At 48.6% G+C, this 17,500-nt stretch overlaps 2 protein-coding genes across 2 annotated transcripts in view; one reads left to right on the top strand and one right to left on the bottom strand.

The window, feature by feature from the left end:
• LOC311307902 (AT-rich interactive domain-containing protein 3B-like) overlaps positions 1–13,039 on the top strand; it is a gene marked incomplete at both ends in the record, with an annotated part of 45,500 nt that extends 32,461 nt beyond the window's left edge. The window contains 5 exons of the mRNA XM_084436793.1: positions 7,849–8,032; positions 9,407–9,669; positions 10,802–11,083; positions 12,562–12,651; positions 12,849–13,039. Of these exons, the coding sequence (XP_084292919.1) occupies positions 7,849–8,032; positions 9,407–9,669; positions 10,802–11,083; positions 12,562–12,651; positions 12,849–13,039 (1,010 nt within the window). The remainder of the gene's footprint in view (positions 1–7,848; positions 8,033–9,406; positions 9,670–10,801; positions 11,084–12,561; positions 12,652–12,848) is intronic.
• An 837-nt stretch (positions 13,040–13,876) lies between these two features.
• Positions 13,877–17,500, bottom strand: part of LOC311308453 (semaphorin-7A) — a gene marked incomplete at both ends in the record, with an annotated part of 26,882 nt that continues 23,258 nt past the window's right edge. The window contains one exon of the mRNA XM_084437412.1: positions 13,877–13,939. Coding sequence (XP_084293538.1) covers positions 13,877–13,939 — 63 coding nt within the window. The remainder of the gene's footprint in view (positions 13,940–17,500) is intronic.

Genomic DNA, 17,500 nt, shown 5'->3' with positions numbered 1-17,500 from the left:
CTCTGTGGAGGGGTGTAGAATGGGCCAACTTAGAACCCATTACATTGTGGTCGCGGGGATTGAAATAGCCGTATCTCGACGTGGGAAGGTCATAGAGACAGGGGGTTTGGACTGGCATAAAGCTCCTGACCTAATGAATGCAGCAATACCAAACATGTCCTGCTCGCACACACGTGCACACGCACACACAGTGCCACCAAATGCATTCATGTCTGTGCTCTCCGAGCACAATTTCTAGTTTGATGAGTGTTAATACCGCTGTTAGTCGTTAGTGAACTTTCACATACAGCGCTGAAATTTCATGCTAACATGGCAACGGCACTAATGCTATCTGCGCTACTGACAGGAGTTCCAGTGTGAGAGAGTGTGTGTGATGTCTATTTTGGGAGCAGGTCAAGAGATGGATGGATGGACGGATGGATGGATGAGTGTCTCCTCCCCCTCTCACCGCTGTCAGATGGATGTTGATCAGAGGCCGGTGTGTCCAAGCCTGTCGGACCCCGAGGGGCCAGGGGCCGGCAGGGACTTGGGTTACAGTCGGAGTGGACGTCTCACTTTTCGCGCCATCCACCCTTTTCAATCCCCCCACCCCCCTTCCCTCCATCCCCCCATTTCACCAGGTGACCCGAGGAGAGGGAGTCATATTTCTCTCTCTCTCTCCCGCTCACCCCTCCTTTCTCTCCCCTGTTCACACCTCCTCTCTCCCACCCTCCTCTTAGCTCGCCCTACTGTCATCTCTTGTTCTTCATACTCAACTAATTCTGGCCGAGAGTCTTCAGTGTTCACGACGCTCTGCAGACATTCCTGAGCGCATGACGTGACAGATCGAAGAAATTATAAAAAGCATTCAAGCTGTTATTTATCATGGAAGGAATTCCATTTTATTGTGATAGTGGTCTAGGCTAGTATAGTACTGTACTACTACATAGTAGTAGCCTACACTATTTCACCATAGCCTAGACTGTACCACGACACTATAGCCTACACTACTACACTATAGCCTACCCTATTACACTATAGTCTGCACTACTACACTATAGCCTACACTACTACACTATAGTCTATGCAACTACACTATTAGCCTTTACTACTACACTACAGCCTACACCACTACACTATACCCTATACCACTACACTTTAGCCTTCACCATTACACTGTGTACTATACAAGTGTAGGCTATAGTGCAGTAGTGTATGCTTTAGTGTAATGATGTACAGTAGGCTATAGTGTAGATGTGTAGGCTATAGTGTAGTGGTATAGGCTATAGTGTAGGTTATAGTGTAGATGTGTAGGCTATAGTGTAGATGTGTAGGCTATAGTGTAGATGTGTAGGCTATAGTGCAGTAGTGTAGGCTATTAGTGTAGTGGTATAGGCTATAGTGTAGTATTGTAGGCTATAGTGCAGTAGTGTAGGCTATTAGTGTAGTGGTATAGGCTATAGTGTAGATGTGTAGGCTATAGTGCAGTAGTGTAGGCTATTAGTGTAGTAGTATAGGCTATAGTGTAGTAGTGTAGGCTATAGTGTAGTGGTATAGGCTATAGTGTAGATGTGTAGGCTATAGTGTAGATGTGTAGCCTATAGTGTAGATGTGTAGGCTATAGTGTAGATGTGTAGGCTATAGTGTAGTAGTATAGGCTATTAGTGTAGTAGTGTAGGCTATAGTGTAGATGTGTAGGCTATAGTGTAGTAGTATAGGCTATAGTGTAGTAGTGTAGGCTATAGTGTAGTGGTATAGGCTATAGTGTAGATGTGTAGGCTATAGTGTAGATGTGTAGGCTATAGTGTAGATGTGTAGGCTATAGTGTAGATGTGTAGGCTATAGTGTAGATGTGTAGGCTATAGTGTAGTAGTATAGGCTATTAGTGTAGTAGTGTAGGCTATAGTGTAGATGTGTAGGCTATAGTGCAGTAGTGTAGGCTGTTAGTGTTGTAGTATAGGCTATAAATAAGAAAGGATGGGAAAGCTGCAGGCTTTGACTCCATCCACGCACAGATGCTGAAAGCTGACCTCACAGACCTGTTCAGAAACATCGGGGATTGAAATGTCATTCCTGTGGGTTGGGCCAAAGGTCCGATTGCAAAAATTCCAAAGAAAGGCAATCTGCAAAACTACAACAACTGGCGAGGCATCACATTGCTATCTATACCATCCAAGGCCTTCTGCAGAATCCTGCTAGGCAGAATTGACTCAGCGATTGACACCAAACTGAGGCAGGAACAGGCAGATTTCAGGAAAGGAAGAGGGGGCACTGACCAGATCTTCACGTTAAGGAACATCATCCAACAACGGCAAAGAACGGTGACCTCGGAGCTGAAAACGGCTAACCTAACTTGGGGCGAGGCACAACATGCTGCCCAGCACAGGACCAGATGGAAGCAGATAGTCGCAGCGTTATGTTCCTCAAGGAACAAAGAGGATTAAGTAAGTAAGTAGGCTATAGTGTAGGCTATAGTGTAATGGTGTAATGGTGTAGGCTAATAGTGTGGTGATGTAGGCTATAGTGTACTATGTAGTAGTGTACGCTATAGTGTAGTATGTAGTAGTGTAGGCTATAGTGTAGTATGTAGTAGTGTAGGCTATAGTGTAGTAGGGTAGGCTATAGTGTAGTATGCAGTAGGGTAGGCTATAGTGTAGTATGTAGTAGTGTAGCTATTGTGTAGTATGTAGTAGGGTAGGCTATAGTGTAGTATGTAGTAGGGTAGGCTATAGTGTAGTATGTAGTAGGGTAGGTTATAGTGTAGTATGTAGTAGGGTAGGCTATAGTGTAGTATGTAGTAGGGTAGGTTATAGTGTAGTATGTAGTAGGGTAGGTTATAGTGTAGTGTATAGTGTAGTATGTAGTAGTGTAGTGTATAGTGTAGTATGTAGTAGGGTAGGCTATAGTGTAGTATGTAGTAGGGTAGGTTATAGTGTAGTATGTAGTAGGATAGGCTATAGTGTAGTATGTAGTAGGGTAGGCTATAGTGTAGTATGTAGTAGGGTAGGTTAGTGTAGTGGTATAAACTATGTCACTGTTGCTCCCAGACATTCCTCCCATTCTCTCTCCTCTACCAGCTGCAGTTGATATGCTTGCTGGCCGTACGTGTGGTGTAATCTTAACCTAGCCTAAAGACAGACTGGCCGCGTGTGCGCATGGACGCACACGTGTATTTCCTACCACTTGATATGAATTGGCCAGAGTCACGTGAGTCTGTCCTCTGACTAAAGATAGCGAATTCCACACCTTCATCCAGTCTTACCTTTTATGTCCCTGGACCCCGGCATTAAAAATAAAACAAACCCTGGTCCCATAGTGCGACCGAGCGCCTGGCCGAGCTAGCGGACGCTAGCACTGGGAACATGTAAACCAAATGGCTGCGGTGGTCCCGGGGTCCTGGGCTACAGTGTAAACACTCAGGAGGGGGTGTGAGTGTTGTCAGGCCGGAGAAGCAGACGGTAGGGCCTGGGCCCTGGATAGGCCGAGCAGGGCCTTGTTTGGTCTAGTCAGGGGCCGTAGCGCTAGGGAAGAGAGGGTGGGGGGTGTAGAGAGGGAGGAGGAGGAGGTGTGTGTGTTTGGGAGGACTCAGACACTGACATGGGGCCGGGGGCCCGTTTGTGTTGGCTGACACCTTTCTTATAGGGGTAATCCAGTCTTTCTCCAGCTGGCTGTAGCTAGACCCTCCTCCCTCCCTCCCTCCCTCCCTCCCTCCCTGCCTCCTTCCTTGCCTCCCCTCCTCCCCCTCCCTTCCTCAACATACAGAGGGAGGCTCCCAATTTGAACTCGCTGAAAACGGCATCCTGTAAAGATGGGCTTTTTTAATGCCCTCTCCTTCCTTTCTCTCCCTCTCTCTCTCTCATTCTCCTTTCCTGTCCTCCGTTCGTCCCTCCCTCCCTCTCTGTGACAGGCTGTGCAGGGGGCGGGGCTGTACGGGGGTGAAACTTCACACCGCTGAGCCACACGTTCAGTGAAAAATTCATTTCCTGTGTCCTCCCACCGCTGGTCCGGCCCACTCCGAGGCTGTCACTCCGCCTCTTCATTATTTAAAGAATGCCAGTAATGTGAAATCAGCAATATTTAATTTACCAGGGACGGACAGAGACAGACAAACATTGATTTATGATCGCAGCCTTTAATGCGGACAGCTGTTTTCCTCTAAAAATAGGTCAGGGGTCAGATGTAGTGACCTTGTTTTTTTCGCATGGGTACGGAACGTGTCCTTGGTATGGGACAGGGTTAAACCATTGGGGCGGGGGGGGCAGGACACGGGGTGGACAGGGTTAAACCATCATGTGTGAGCAGAGGGGGACCAGGTCTCCATCATGTGTGAGCGGAGGGGGACGAGGTCTCCTTCAACACTGCACACCAACGCTACAAAACAACCCCCCCCCCACCAACACTGTAGAGACATCTCAGCTATGCCGACAACGACGCCTTCCTGATGGTGTTCCTGTGGGGTGAGAGCTGAGGTGACGGCAGCCAGACTGATACCTCTCCTGATGTGGCTCTCGCTGTGCTCTGGGGCTCTGCTCTGGGATCAGTTCTAGCTCTGCTCTGGGATCAGTTCTAGCTCTGCTCTGGGCTCAGTTCTAGCTCTGCTCTGGGCTCAGTTCTAGCTCTGCTCTGGGCTCAGTTCTAGCTCTGCTCTGGGGCTCTGCTCTGGGCTCGGTTCTAGCTCTGCTCTGGGCTCAGTTCTAGCTCTGCTCTGGGGCTCTGCTCTGGGCTCAGTTCTAGCTCTGCTCTGGGGCTCTGCTCTGGGCTCAGTTCTTGTTCTGCTCTGGGCTCAGTTCTTGTTCTGTTCTGGGCTCAGTTCTTGTTCTGCTCTGGGCTCGGTTCTAGCTCTGCTCTGGGCTCGGTTCTAGCTCTGTTCTGGGCTCAGTTCTAGCTCTGCTCCGGGCTCAGTTCTATCTCTGCTCGGCTCAGGTCTGTTCTGCTGGGTCGTGCTCTGGGGCTGTGGAAGTAGCATACAGGAGGAGGAAGGACTTGGGGAGCGGCCCCGGGTGGGTGGGGGGTGGCGGGGGGCTTAGCCATGGCACTTCCCACCCCAGTGACCACTGACCTCTGGGGCCATTAATCACCCGGCTTCTGATGGGCCCGTCCCAGGGGGAAAATCAGGCCGGGGCAAAGGATGATGGGAGGTGAGGCCTGCAGCCAATTACAGATGGTTTCAGAGATGCAGAGCTTCCCAGCTATAGGGCGAGACGGCCAACAGTGGGGCCGAAGTGACAGCCCCGTGAGCTAATGCCTCAGCTGCTCAATATAGCCCAGCCTCTGATAGCGTGGCTGCGCTGTCCACCTCTACTCTGAGGCAGGTTTAGACGACGCGCGGCGTTGAAGTGACGGGCCGAGGGCCGGAAACGGATGTTCCACAAAAAAAATCCCGAGGCTCGACGATTCACACAATCGAGCGTCTCCATTTTCAGGTGTCGGTAACCGTGTAATCACTCTTTCTTTTTACTATTTTCAATTCCTGCATCCAAGCATCTAGAAAAGCAATTCTCCCAAATAACAATGGCGTATCGCCTCGCCACGAGCCAAACCCAGGTTGATTGCGCGTGCCGAGATAGAGGCATCAGTGTTGAATTAAACCAAAACTGCGGGGTTGCCAACGCAGGCCAGCTCCATTGTGCCTGGTCTGTTGTGCGGTCATTGTCTGGGGACTCTGCCTTCCTGCTGACCTGCACTTTAATTCACACATCAATAAACCCTGGCTGACCCCTGACCTCTGCGCTTGTACTAATTGTTTGATGCAGGATTGATGTCCAGAGCTGCATTAAATAACTGAGGAGAGCAGGGGTGCGCGGGGGGGGGGGATAGGGGGGCGACGCACGTGCGGCCGCGTTCCTGGGTGCTTTTGATAGGGTGTATGTTCTGGAAGCGGCGGTGTGTGTGTGTGTGTGTGTGTGTGTGCAGCCCCTCCCTGGACCTTCCGGGCTGCCCGTGATGTGACACAAGATGATGGTGCGGCCAGTCTACTGCTGCCAGTCATCCTCCTTATGTCTGTCTGTTGATGACAGTTGTCAAGCCTGTGGAAGAGAAGAGTTCATATAAATGTTACTCTTACAGCCCTCAGTGTAAAAAGTTAGTATTTTTCTACGCCTAGATCCACTGTGTCCCTCTCCATGGGCCTTAATACTGTATACCCATAGAGATCCATTGTGTACTACAATATGTAGCTGTAGCACTAATAGCTCAAGAGTGCAAAGTCTGTCAACATATTCATATTGATTGTTATATATGATTGTAAATAACCTTATAACTGGGCTTATGATGCTAAATCCTCCTTCAATGTTAACCAGTGATGGCTAGCTCGCTCTAGCTAGCTGAGTTAGCTGACCCCTGTGGGCTTCAGCGTATTTGTGTTTGTTTTGACACCAGCTCCCTGTGTTTTGGGACAGTTAATAGGCTCTGGAGATCAGTGTGTATGTTTCCTGGGGAAGACTGGAGGGCTGTCTCTGCTCGCGCTACCGTCTCGCCAGACGATTGGCTTCCTCTTAATTCCTTGGGGGTAGTTACCGATGGCCACATGACATGTTGTACAACAAGCTTTAGTAGTCAGGATCTGCTGAGCTTCATGTATATGACCCCCCCCCCACCCCCCACCCTCCAACCTCACCATACACTTAACCTACTCACAGACATACTCTCAACCTATGAGGCCATATCCCCCATCTATGTTTATGTAAGTCCATGTGTCTGCCCCCCTCCCCTCCACATTAGTGTTCGGCTCCACTGCTAACGGCTTAATCAAAGACAGCCTGGCCAGGGCTAACTGTTTCTAACTTAAGACATCGAATCAAGGCTAATCTCCCGGGCCCACTGATCACATTGCTGTTTGAAAAAAGACATTAATGTGTCTTATTCCAGGTTAAGAGCAGCCTTGGGACGTTGAGGGATTGGCTGGCATTAGCCTGCTCACACAAATCCTGCCCGAACAAGCCTCTGCCGACCCTCTATGTTAGCTTGGCTGGCAGACTATCATTAGCTAGCAGCATTAGCGCTGGCTGGCTATCACTGGCTGGCTAGCCCAGTGACTGCTATTAGCTAGCAGCGTTAGCGCTGGCTGGCTAACAGCCGAGGCGGTGTGTGGATTTACTTGACACAATCCTCCTAAATGAGCTTCATTATAGCGGGATATCCAGATGCCCCCCACAGCTCCTGGATTAGTGAGCCCTGAACAAACCCCTCCAGCCCCCCCACCATCTCCGAGCCCACCCAACCCCCCTCCACCACGCACCATACCACCTGGGAATGTGGCGCCATACCTTTTTTTCCACGTTTGATTCTGGTGCACAGACACACCCAAACATATGCTCATACAGTACGCACACACACACGCACATACTCTCACACATATACACACACGTGTTAACTAATGAACTAACAACTTGCCCCCCCCCCCCTCCAACCAGCACACACTCCCTCCCTGCACGCTTTAGTGCAGATAAGCCGTTGACAAGATTAATGCATCTGTATCAAAAGTCTGGGTCTTGGTTGGCTGGGCTGGCCGGTCGTATCGGTGAATCCCTCTTTACAGGTCAAGCTGGTTTGTAGAGGCTAATATGTTTTTATCCCTTTGTACCTGTGTGTGTGTGTACGTGTATGTGCACGTGTGTGTACGTGTGCATGTGTGGAGATTTCCCAGTCAAATTCAACAGGCTGTTTGAGTACTAGGCATGACCTCCAAGCCAAGGGGCTCAACCAGTATTATTCTGTAGGGACGACAAACGAAATCTACAGTGATTTGCCTGTAATGAATGGACACAATGCAAATTCTTTAAAGCCTGTAATCCATCTCTCATTATATGAGGCACACATAGAGTCATATGTCATTTCTGACTGTGTGTGTGTGTGTGTGTCCTCCCTCAGGGACCCCAGTCAACCGGATCCCGATCATGGCTAAGCAGGTGCTGGACCTGTACATGTTGTACAAGCTTGTTACGGAGAAGGGAGGCCTGGTGGAGGTCATCAACAAGAAGATCTGGAGGGAGATCACCAAGGGCCTCAACCTGCCCACCTCCATCACCAGCGCGGCTTTCACCCTGCGTACACAGTGAGGCACACATACACGCACACACACACACACACACACACACACACACACATACTGTACATGTACACACACAGGCACACATACACAGACATACATACACACACACACACACACATACTGTACACACACAACACCACACGTACAGTATAGGCTCTCTCTGTCTTTCTCTCTCTCTCTCTCTCTCTCTCTCTCTCTCTCTCTCTCTCTCTCTCTCTCTCACACACACACACACACACACACACACACACTCTAACACATACCACATGTACAATCCTTTCTCTCTTGCCCTCCTCTCTCTCTCCCTCTTTCCCTCTCTCCCTCCCTCCCTCCCCCTCTCTCTCTCTCTCTCTCTCTCTCACACACACACAGACACACCCTCCTCCCACACACACACCTTTCTCCAGTCCCTCTGTGTGTGTGTTTGTGAGAACAGCCATCTTGTCTCTCCACACACATACATACACACACACACACACACACTCTACATCCCCTCACCCGTTACGTCACACACTAACCCATTGATTCCATGGATTTATTGATGCGATTTAGGTGAGTTGAGAATGACTGAAGAGGGCTTTGACTGACCAGTGTCAGCCATACATGTACAAACACCCAACAGACAATTACTTTAGCGTTTGATTGAGTCAGCCCGGACTGTCAAGGGAGGATCAGGCTAGCTTTTTATTTTGACGATTGGTTCCATTGTGCCAGACAAGCGAATTCAAGCAAAGATAAGTAACTGAAATTATTCCGAACACAAGCAAGCCTCCAGTAGAGATAGGCCTTTACCCTCTCTCTCTCTCTCTCCCTCCCCCTCTCTCTCTCTCTCCCTCCCTATCTCTCTCTCTCTCTCTCCCTCCCTCTCTCTCTCCCTCCCTATCTCTCCCTCTCTCTCTCTCCCTCTCTCCTGTTGACTATCCCAGTGCTCTAATGAAGCGTTATGTATTTTTAATGCTCGCCAGGCCGCCCTGCCTTCTCTCTCTCTAGCAGCAGGCTTATCTAATGGACGCTCTGCTCTTCGCCCCGTATTGATCTCTGTCCCAGCGCTCTTCCGTTATGCTGTTTGGCATTTCCACACCGGGGCGGGAGCTGGAAACATGCCAGCGCATTCTCATGCAGACCACTGTAACGGCCTTTGCCATGTACACATGATGACGTAACGCTCTGTGCTGTACGCCGTCGCCGCGTACCAGCTAACGCTAACGAAGGCCTGGTAGGAATGTTAGAGCCAGCTAGCGTCGAGGTATCGGTGGATGTGTGCTAAGGCCAAGCCTCCTTTGTACGGTACCTACTCTCTGTCTGTTGCCTCCGCCGCCCTCTATGAGTTCAGTGATTCTGCAGCGGTGTCCTGACGACCGTGTGTGTGTGTTCCAGGTACATGAAGTACCTCTACCCGTTCGAGTGTGAGAGGAAGGGTCTGAGCTCCCCCGGGGAGCTGCAGGCGGCCATCGACAGCAACCGCCGGGAGGGGCGTCGCCCGAGCTACAGCAGCAGCCTGTTCCGCTTCTCCCCGTCGCCCAGCACCGCCCCGCACATCCTCTCCCCTCCCAAGATGCACCTGTCGGCTCTGGGGGCCGCCGGCGCCTCGGGGGCCCTGAACGGCCTGCAGATCTCGCCCGGCCACTCCCTCAAGAAAGGTCGGTGGGGAAGCGGGGGCGTGTTTTGTATTTTGGCGTTGCTCATTCCTTGCACTCCATCTAATGTTGTCTATCCATGTGTTACGCACCAACTGACCAGAACACATTCCTAGCATGTGTAAAAACCTACCTGGCGATAAAACTGATTCCAACCCAAATTAGGCTGCACCAACCAATCACCAACCAAAAAGGTTGAGGGGTTAAAGGTGATTGGGTCGTTCCTAAAAAGAGAGTGTTGTGTGGTTAGGAGGATGAGTTGTGGATAGTTGCGCTGGCGGCTCCGAGAGCAGAATGGAGCTCAACTCTCTTCAGAATGATAGATGGTGCAGTAGCGCCCTCTGCTGCACTGACGAGTAACTGCAGGGAACTGTCTGAGTGCATTATCGTTAAATAACGGTTTTGAAGAGAGAACAAAGGTCCATTTACTTTCTTAGTGATTTACAGAGCCTTTTCGCATGTAGTTTACAGAAACTATGCTGTCTATAAATAAGTAAGTAAGTAAGTCTGTCATTAGTCTGTCACACACTAGCTGTCATCAAAGCTGTGTAGAGTGGCTGTCTTTGATCCGGGTTCAGTCTGACCCCCGTCTGTCCACTCTGCAGTCTTTACTGACAATTAATAAGCAGCTTCCCAACGCCAACAACACTTCATGACCAGCGTGGTTTAGAGCCTGCCCCCAGCAATAGAGATCTCGGTGCGATCGCTATCATTCCACCGTATGACGATGTACACACACACACACACACACACACTATCTCTTATCTGGATCTGATCTTTGGAATGTGGCTCAGCTAATCACCTGACCAGTTTCTTCTGTCTTGTTTTTTATCATGTTGTTTTGCTCTTCTTAATTTTTCACATTGTTTCAACGTGCCTCTTCTCTCGTCTCTCTCCTCTCCTCTCCTCTCCTCTCCTCTCCTCTCCTCTCCTCTCCTCTCCTCTCCTCTCCTCTCCTCTCCTCTCCTCTCCTCTCCTCTCCTCTCCTCTCCTCTCCCCTCCCCATCTCTCCTCTCCTCTCCTCTCCCCTCCTTCCCTCTCCTCTCCCCTACCCATCTCTCCTCTCTCCTCCCCTCCTCTCCCCTCTCCTCCTCTCCCCTCCCCTGCTCTCCTCTTCCTCCCTCCCTCTCTACAGAAGACCTCACCTCCTCCATGCTGGCGGCCGGCCGGCCTTCCATGGCGGCGTTGGCGCTGGGTCATCACCAGGTGGCGGGCCTGGCCCGGGCCGCCACCCTGGAGCAGCTGCGGGAGAAGCTGGAGACGGGCGTGGGCATGGGCATGGCCGAGGGACCGGAGAGGAAGATGGCTCGCCTGGCCGAGGAGCAGCAGCGGCTGATGCAGCAGGCCTTCCAGCACAACCTGCTGGCCATGGCCTCCCAGGTCCCCCTCAACCTGCGCCTGGGCAGCGCCGCCAGAGGTCAGACGCCCACCACCATGTGCACACGCGCACGCACGCACACACACACACACACACACACACACACACGGACACCAAACATTCTCTCTCTCTCTTACACACCATACACACACACACAGACACCACACACTCCCTCTCTCTCTCTCTCTCTCTCTCTCTCTCTCTCTCTTACACACCATACACACGCACACGGACACCACACACTCCCTCTATCTCTCTCTCTCACACACACACACTCCCTCTATCTCTCTCTCTCTCTCTCACACATACACTCCCTCTATCTCTCTCTCTCACACACACACACATTCACACCATACACACACACACACACACCTATCTCTCTCCCCCACACACACTCCCTCTATCTCTCTCTCACACATGCACACACACACACACACGCACACACTTTTTTTCATTTCATTTTCATTTCAAACCTTTATTTAAACTCGTGGGGCAATTGAGGTTTCCCTCATTTCCAATGCCGACGAGCTCACAAGCAATAATACAGTTAAGATCGCACACCACACTCCCTCTATCTCTCTGTCTCTCTCTTTCACACACACACACACACACACACACCCCACACACACAGTCCCTCTATCTCTTTCTCGCACACACTCCCTCTCTCTCTATCTCTCTCTCTCACAAACACACACACATGCTAGAAATTCCATTGCCATTGAGTACATGAGCCAAATGTTCATACAGTTCATACATGAGCCAAATGTCACGACATTACCATGTTGCGTCTTTTCAAACATGCCATGATAAAAATGCAAAATTAATATATCCTAATAAAATACTATAACGAATAATTTCTGCCACTTAAGTTAAACAATTAAAAAGGTTAGTTATTTTGGAAATAGGCCTAATAGGGGAAAAAAAGATGCCTAAAATAAGATGTCTGACACTCATAACCTCATGGGGGAGGACCCCCAGACCCCTGCTTGATTTGTGTTCCGTGAGCATGGGACTGCTGGCAAGGTTTTTTTCCCCATTGAAGGTGGCAACCCTACAAACGAGGTGAAAAACATTGAAACTTGAAGTAGAAAAATGCGGGAAGTATGAAATCAAGCGAGCCCTGCATATCCCACGTTTTTTGCGCGGAGAGTTCAGTGATTATCGCGGTGAAAATGCGCTCTTTCTAAAATGATGTGACCCTTGCAATAATCTGCGCCTTTTGCCTGATTATGCAATGTATTATGCGATCGCATAATCGCGTTTTTCTGGAGGGACTGATTGAGTGTGTGATAGTACCCACTCTCGCGCCCACTCCGCCCTCACAATCAGAGCATAGTCTTAGCATAGACATTTCTCCTCAGTCTTGTGACTCCTCCTGCCCGAGCTGTTTGCTGGTCTCCGTCTTTGTTTACTTGGTTCTGCTTGCCCACAGAGGCTCACGGTTCCTCTCCCTCTCTCCCCCCCCCCCCCCATCTCTCTCTCCCTCTCTACCCCCCCCCCCACCTCTCTCTCCCCAGATGAAAAGCAGGACATGTCTCTTAGCATCTCCACCAATGGCAACACTAGCATCAGTGTGTCTGTGGAGGTCAATGGCACACTCTATTCAGGTACGTCTCTATGGGCCAACCACTGTTTCTCCTAGTCTGAACTGTTATGTAGTGCACTGTGCTCCGTTTGTCAATAACTATATAAAGTGCCCTTCAAATACTTGTGAAAGAGTCTCTCTTTTAGAAATAGAAGGGTGGAAATGGTGGTAATGTCTAAATGACCTTCTTCCCCTAAATGTGGGTTCCTCTTTTCTCAGGAACTCTGTTTGCCCAGAAGTCCGGTGGGGTGGGAGGGGCCGCCATGTCGGCCGCGGCCACCGGCCCACCGCCAGGGCCCAGCGCCGGCTTCAGCTTCACAGCCCCCTCAGCCCAGAGCCACAGTCCCACCTCCTCCTCCTCCTCCAAGGGACCCGGCTCGGCCGAGCCGTCCACCAGCAGCTCACCCTAGCCGAGGCCGCCCAGCGACCCTCTCCCCTGGCTCCGCCTCCACACCCAGGCCCAGCATGAATACAGAAATCGATAAGAAAAAAAAAAACTGTTGCACAACAAATACCTCATTGCTCCTGTCGACCTTGGCTGTCCAATCATGAACGCGAAGCCCAAGTACATCACATGGGATCATGTGTCCGCACGTGTGCACAGACGCACACACACGCACACACACACGCGCGCACACACACACACACATACAAAGACACACACACAATACATACACACACAATACATACATATACTTACATGCTAAACACAATCATAGCGCTCAGCCAAACCCACTGACAGGTGTTTCACAACTGAACTTGAAGAGTTTTATTTAGGATTTTTGTTTGTTTGTTGCCATTTTGTTGTCTTTTAAATTTTGTGTTGAGAATGATTTTTTTTTTTTTTTAGGTTGAGTCTTTTTACCTCAAATCAAGTAAGCTGCAGTGACATCTTTACCTCAGGAACTGTAGCTTACTTCAAAAACCTGAATGAACTTTATTTTTATATTATTCTTTGATCTTGTCGAAATCAGGGGGAACATTTTGAGGAAATATTTCAATGGAACCTCACAATCAACACAACCTATGCATTCAACCTCCCCAGCCGCTCAAGTTGCCATGACGATGGGCATGTAGTAGTCTTTAGTACAGAGTGTGTGTGTGTGTGTGTGTGTGTGTGTGTGTGTGTGTGTGTGTGTGTGTGTGTGAGAGAGAGAGAGGACTACATTGCCCGACGTTCAGAATGGTTATGCATCGCACAGATCACCACCCAATACCTCACAGTTGCAAAATGACGTTTTCATACCTCAGCGCACAGCGTGTGACTTCAGTGACTTCTTCTTCCGGAGGGCTTTGTGTATCCCGTAGCTCTGGACACATACCACACAGTAGGGGGCGGGACAAACAACTCATCCTCCAATCATAGGACCAGCGACCCCCCACCAAGCTTAGCGCCTCACCCAGTAACCAATCAGAGAGAGAGTTTATATGTTTCAAGATGTGCTAGTGTGGAGGCATTGCTGTGTGTGTGTGTCTCTTGTTCAACTCAACATGAGCTGTGAAGAAGCCGGGGGACTCGCTCAAACCAACACTGGCACACCCCGTTCCTATTCCCGTACCTTTTCAGACCTCAATCTTGCCTCTCCGTTTGGGTAAGGCACCTTTCTCAGGAAGCATCGTGACGTCACTCACTTTGTAATTTAAAAAAAGGATCATACAGAAAGAATGCACAAGTCTAAGACTGTTTTCATAGAATACCTCAGGCTCTGGAATGGAGAACTACACTACATACCTCAATGCTGCGTTACCAACATGACTTTGGCCTGGTGGATTTGAACCTTTGCGGAAGCCGTCTCGACGGTCCTCAAGAGTGGACTCCCCGAGCACTGGGAAAGAATGACTGTCTGACTAGGACTCTGGGGGACAAATACTGTCCCTGGCTGAACTTGGGGTTGGCTTGCTATCCTATCGTTTGTATTTGTCTGTTGTTTTTTGTCTGTTTAAAATGAAAACAGCCTGTTCTGCATTGTAATAAGACACGTTTGAGAATGATGCTCTGCATGTGTACAATCAGGCCAGTATTTTTGTAAGACCCTAATCTTCTCTGATCTGCGTTAGCCTTTTGGTTATTGCACAGCTGAATACCAAAGACTAGCCCAGTCAGTGTTGTACCCTGGTCCACACACACACACACACACACACACACCTGTCCCGTGCTGCTGCAGGTTAGCCCAGCCCAGTCGGAGGCGGGAGCAGAGCGGGCTGTAGAATACAGCGGGACATTAACCGTTAGCTCCCCTTCTGCTAATACCTTTTAGCCCAGATGATGTGCGGGCACCAGACCAGACCCATTCTCTCTGGTTGTAATCAGGTCGTCACCTGAACCATCTTCACAGACAGACCCCCCCTCGGCAAACCAGACCATACAGAGTGAGACAACTCAGGCCTCCTGGACTAAGAGTGTCCCCCCCCCCCTCCCCCGCAGTTTCCGCTAAAATGCATCCACTGTTACAGTATCTCTTTCCTCCAAACTGTACCTCTGAAAACAAGATGTTGATTTTTGGAAAGGAATTTTCTAGCTTTATCCATGTTGAATGTGAGGCATTTTAACCGTTTTGAACCCTTTTAGCCCCAATGTTATTCTCTGAGGTGGGCTGCCTTGTTGCTTTTTACTAGATGTTATGTGTTGGGTTTTGTGGACCTTTTTGCAGTGCAGATCATAGTCCAGGTTTCGGGGGCTACAAAGACAGCGCGACTAGTCCCTTGGAGGCACCCCGTAGACCCTCATGACGGAAAACAGTATGTCCACATTATAAAGGTGAAAGATGGAGTTGCTGCCTTAAACCGCGCTGCTGGTGTGACACCAGGGCACGTTTCAGGAGCTCTCGGCCGCGAAGCACCGTTCCTTTCTTCAAGCTTAATCCTTTGAAGAGTAAAGCTGTGTTTCCACTGTCTTTTGAATTCAATCAGACATTAGACACCAATCACCAGTCTCGTTTATTGGTTTCCAAACCAGTGTTTGCTATTTATTTGTGTTGATTTTATTTTTTATTATTATTTTTTCCTTTCTGAGGGACCTATGTAATAAGGACTTAGTTTTGGATCACTTAGGCGGTGTTTCTCTATGTTTTAGAAAACAACATTTCTGTTTTATCCAATCAGTCTAATGACTGTTTGACAGTGTAGCCTTACAGCCTTTGCATGATAGTGTGTGACGGTGCACATGTGTGTGTGTGTGTCTATTTGTAAACGTGCGTGTGTGTGTTTGTGAACGTGCACGCGTGTGTGTGTTTGTGAACGTGCACGTGTGTGTGTGTGTGTGTGAATGTGCGTGTGTGAGTGTGTGACCCTGCATGTGTGCTACTGGGAAGTATTGTCTTTGAAACTGTATGCCATGACTGATACTTCAGGGAGTGCTGTCAGACCACCTCTACAATAACAGACTGGCAACCCACATTCTGTCAATACAGTTTACAGCACAGATCCAACCTTATGATTGTGTGTGTGTGTGTGTGTGTGTGTGTGTGTGTTCTTGAAGACCCCCTACCTCTACCACCATAAAACCTCAGGGTATTGGGCTGCAGTCATTATTGTTGCATTTGATGTTGAAGTTGAGACATTTAGCCTGTATACTGAGGGACACGTATAAATGCAAAGCTGTAGTGACTCGCTTCATGCTATTTTAGACTGATCTGGGTTGTGTGTCGCTTTTTTGGGGGGGAGTTTTGTCATTCAGTTACAGACGAGGTCACATCACTCAGGAAACGGTGAAGTGGAGTCAGCAGGACCTCGTCTCTCAGATGGTTTGGAGTTCATTAGATTGGTAATCGTTTTAAATTGAACCTGATCTGTGTAAAGCAGGTGCATATGCAAGTGGTTATTGAATACCTCATTTATCAATTATATGTTGTTTTTGGCTTGTACAATGCTCCTTATATAAATCGATCTGTGGGGTTTGTGCATATTTTTGTACTGTTGTTATTATTATTATGATAATAATGATATTACTGATATTATAGTTTTTACTCTTTGATTCAAACAAATTAGGACAGAACACATGAATGCTTGTAAAACTGGTTTGTGCCGATTGTATTTAAAAGAGGAGCACTTTTCCAAAGTGATTTTGACACATTCAGTTTTGTTCACATTAGTAATATAAAGACATGGTTCTCAGGGCTTTAAACTTGTATGTCATGATAAAGTTTTACTTTATATCTTATCACAGTGTGTGCGTGTGTAGTTTGTTTTATCCCATCCATTTCAGTATTGTAAGATTCATTCCTTTGACCAAAGGATTTGGAGCGACAACTATACCGCTGTGCTGGGTAGATCATTTCATTTCAAACCTTTATTAGGCACTGAGACACCATAAGGCACCGAGGTTTCCCTCATTTACAGTGACAACAAGCTGACATAAAAACAGAAATCATCAAATACATTCAATAAATACAATAAACCAGAATAAATTAAAAACCATTAGTTAAAAAAAACAATTTGCAGAACAAACATAAGAAACTAGAAAACCCGCGTAACGACTAAATGCCTCCGCCCAACAATGCCAGTTGCAGTTAACCTAACTAACCCTAACCCTGACTAACTGCTAACCTAACACTAATGCTAGCTAGCTAACTCTAATGCTAACGCTAATGCTAAGGCTAGCTATTTAAAGCTAGCATTAGTGTTAGAATTAGCGTTAGCTAGCTAGCATTATCATTAGGATTAGCGTTAGCGTTCAAAAGTGCCTTTTGTGATGTCACGGTGACCTTGACCTTTGACATTTGAATACCAAAATCGAATCCAATTAATTTAATTTAGTCCAACTGGACATTTGGCCAAATATGTACAAATTCTGTCAAGCCGTTCTTGAGATAGTGTTCATCAGGCCAAAAACACATTTTGTGAGGTCACAGTGACATTGCACTTTGACCTTT

The sequence above is a fragment of the Borostomias antarcticus genome, assembly GCF_949987555.1.
Source record: "Borostomias antarcticus genome assembly, chromosome: 4".
Classification (NCBI taxonomy): Eukaryota; Metazoa; Chordata; class Actinopteri; order Stomiiformes; family Stomiidae; genus Borostomias; species Borostomias antarcticus.
The sequence above is the reverse complement of the archived record's forward strand: the minus strand, read 5'-3'. Positions and strand labels throughout refer to the sequence as shown.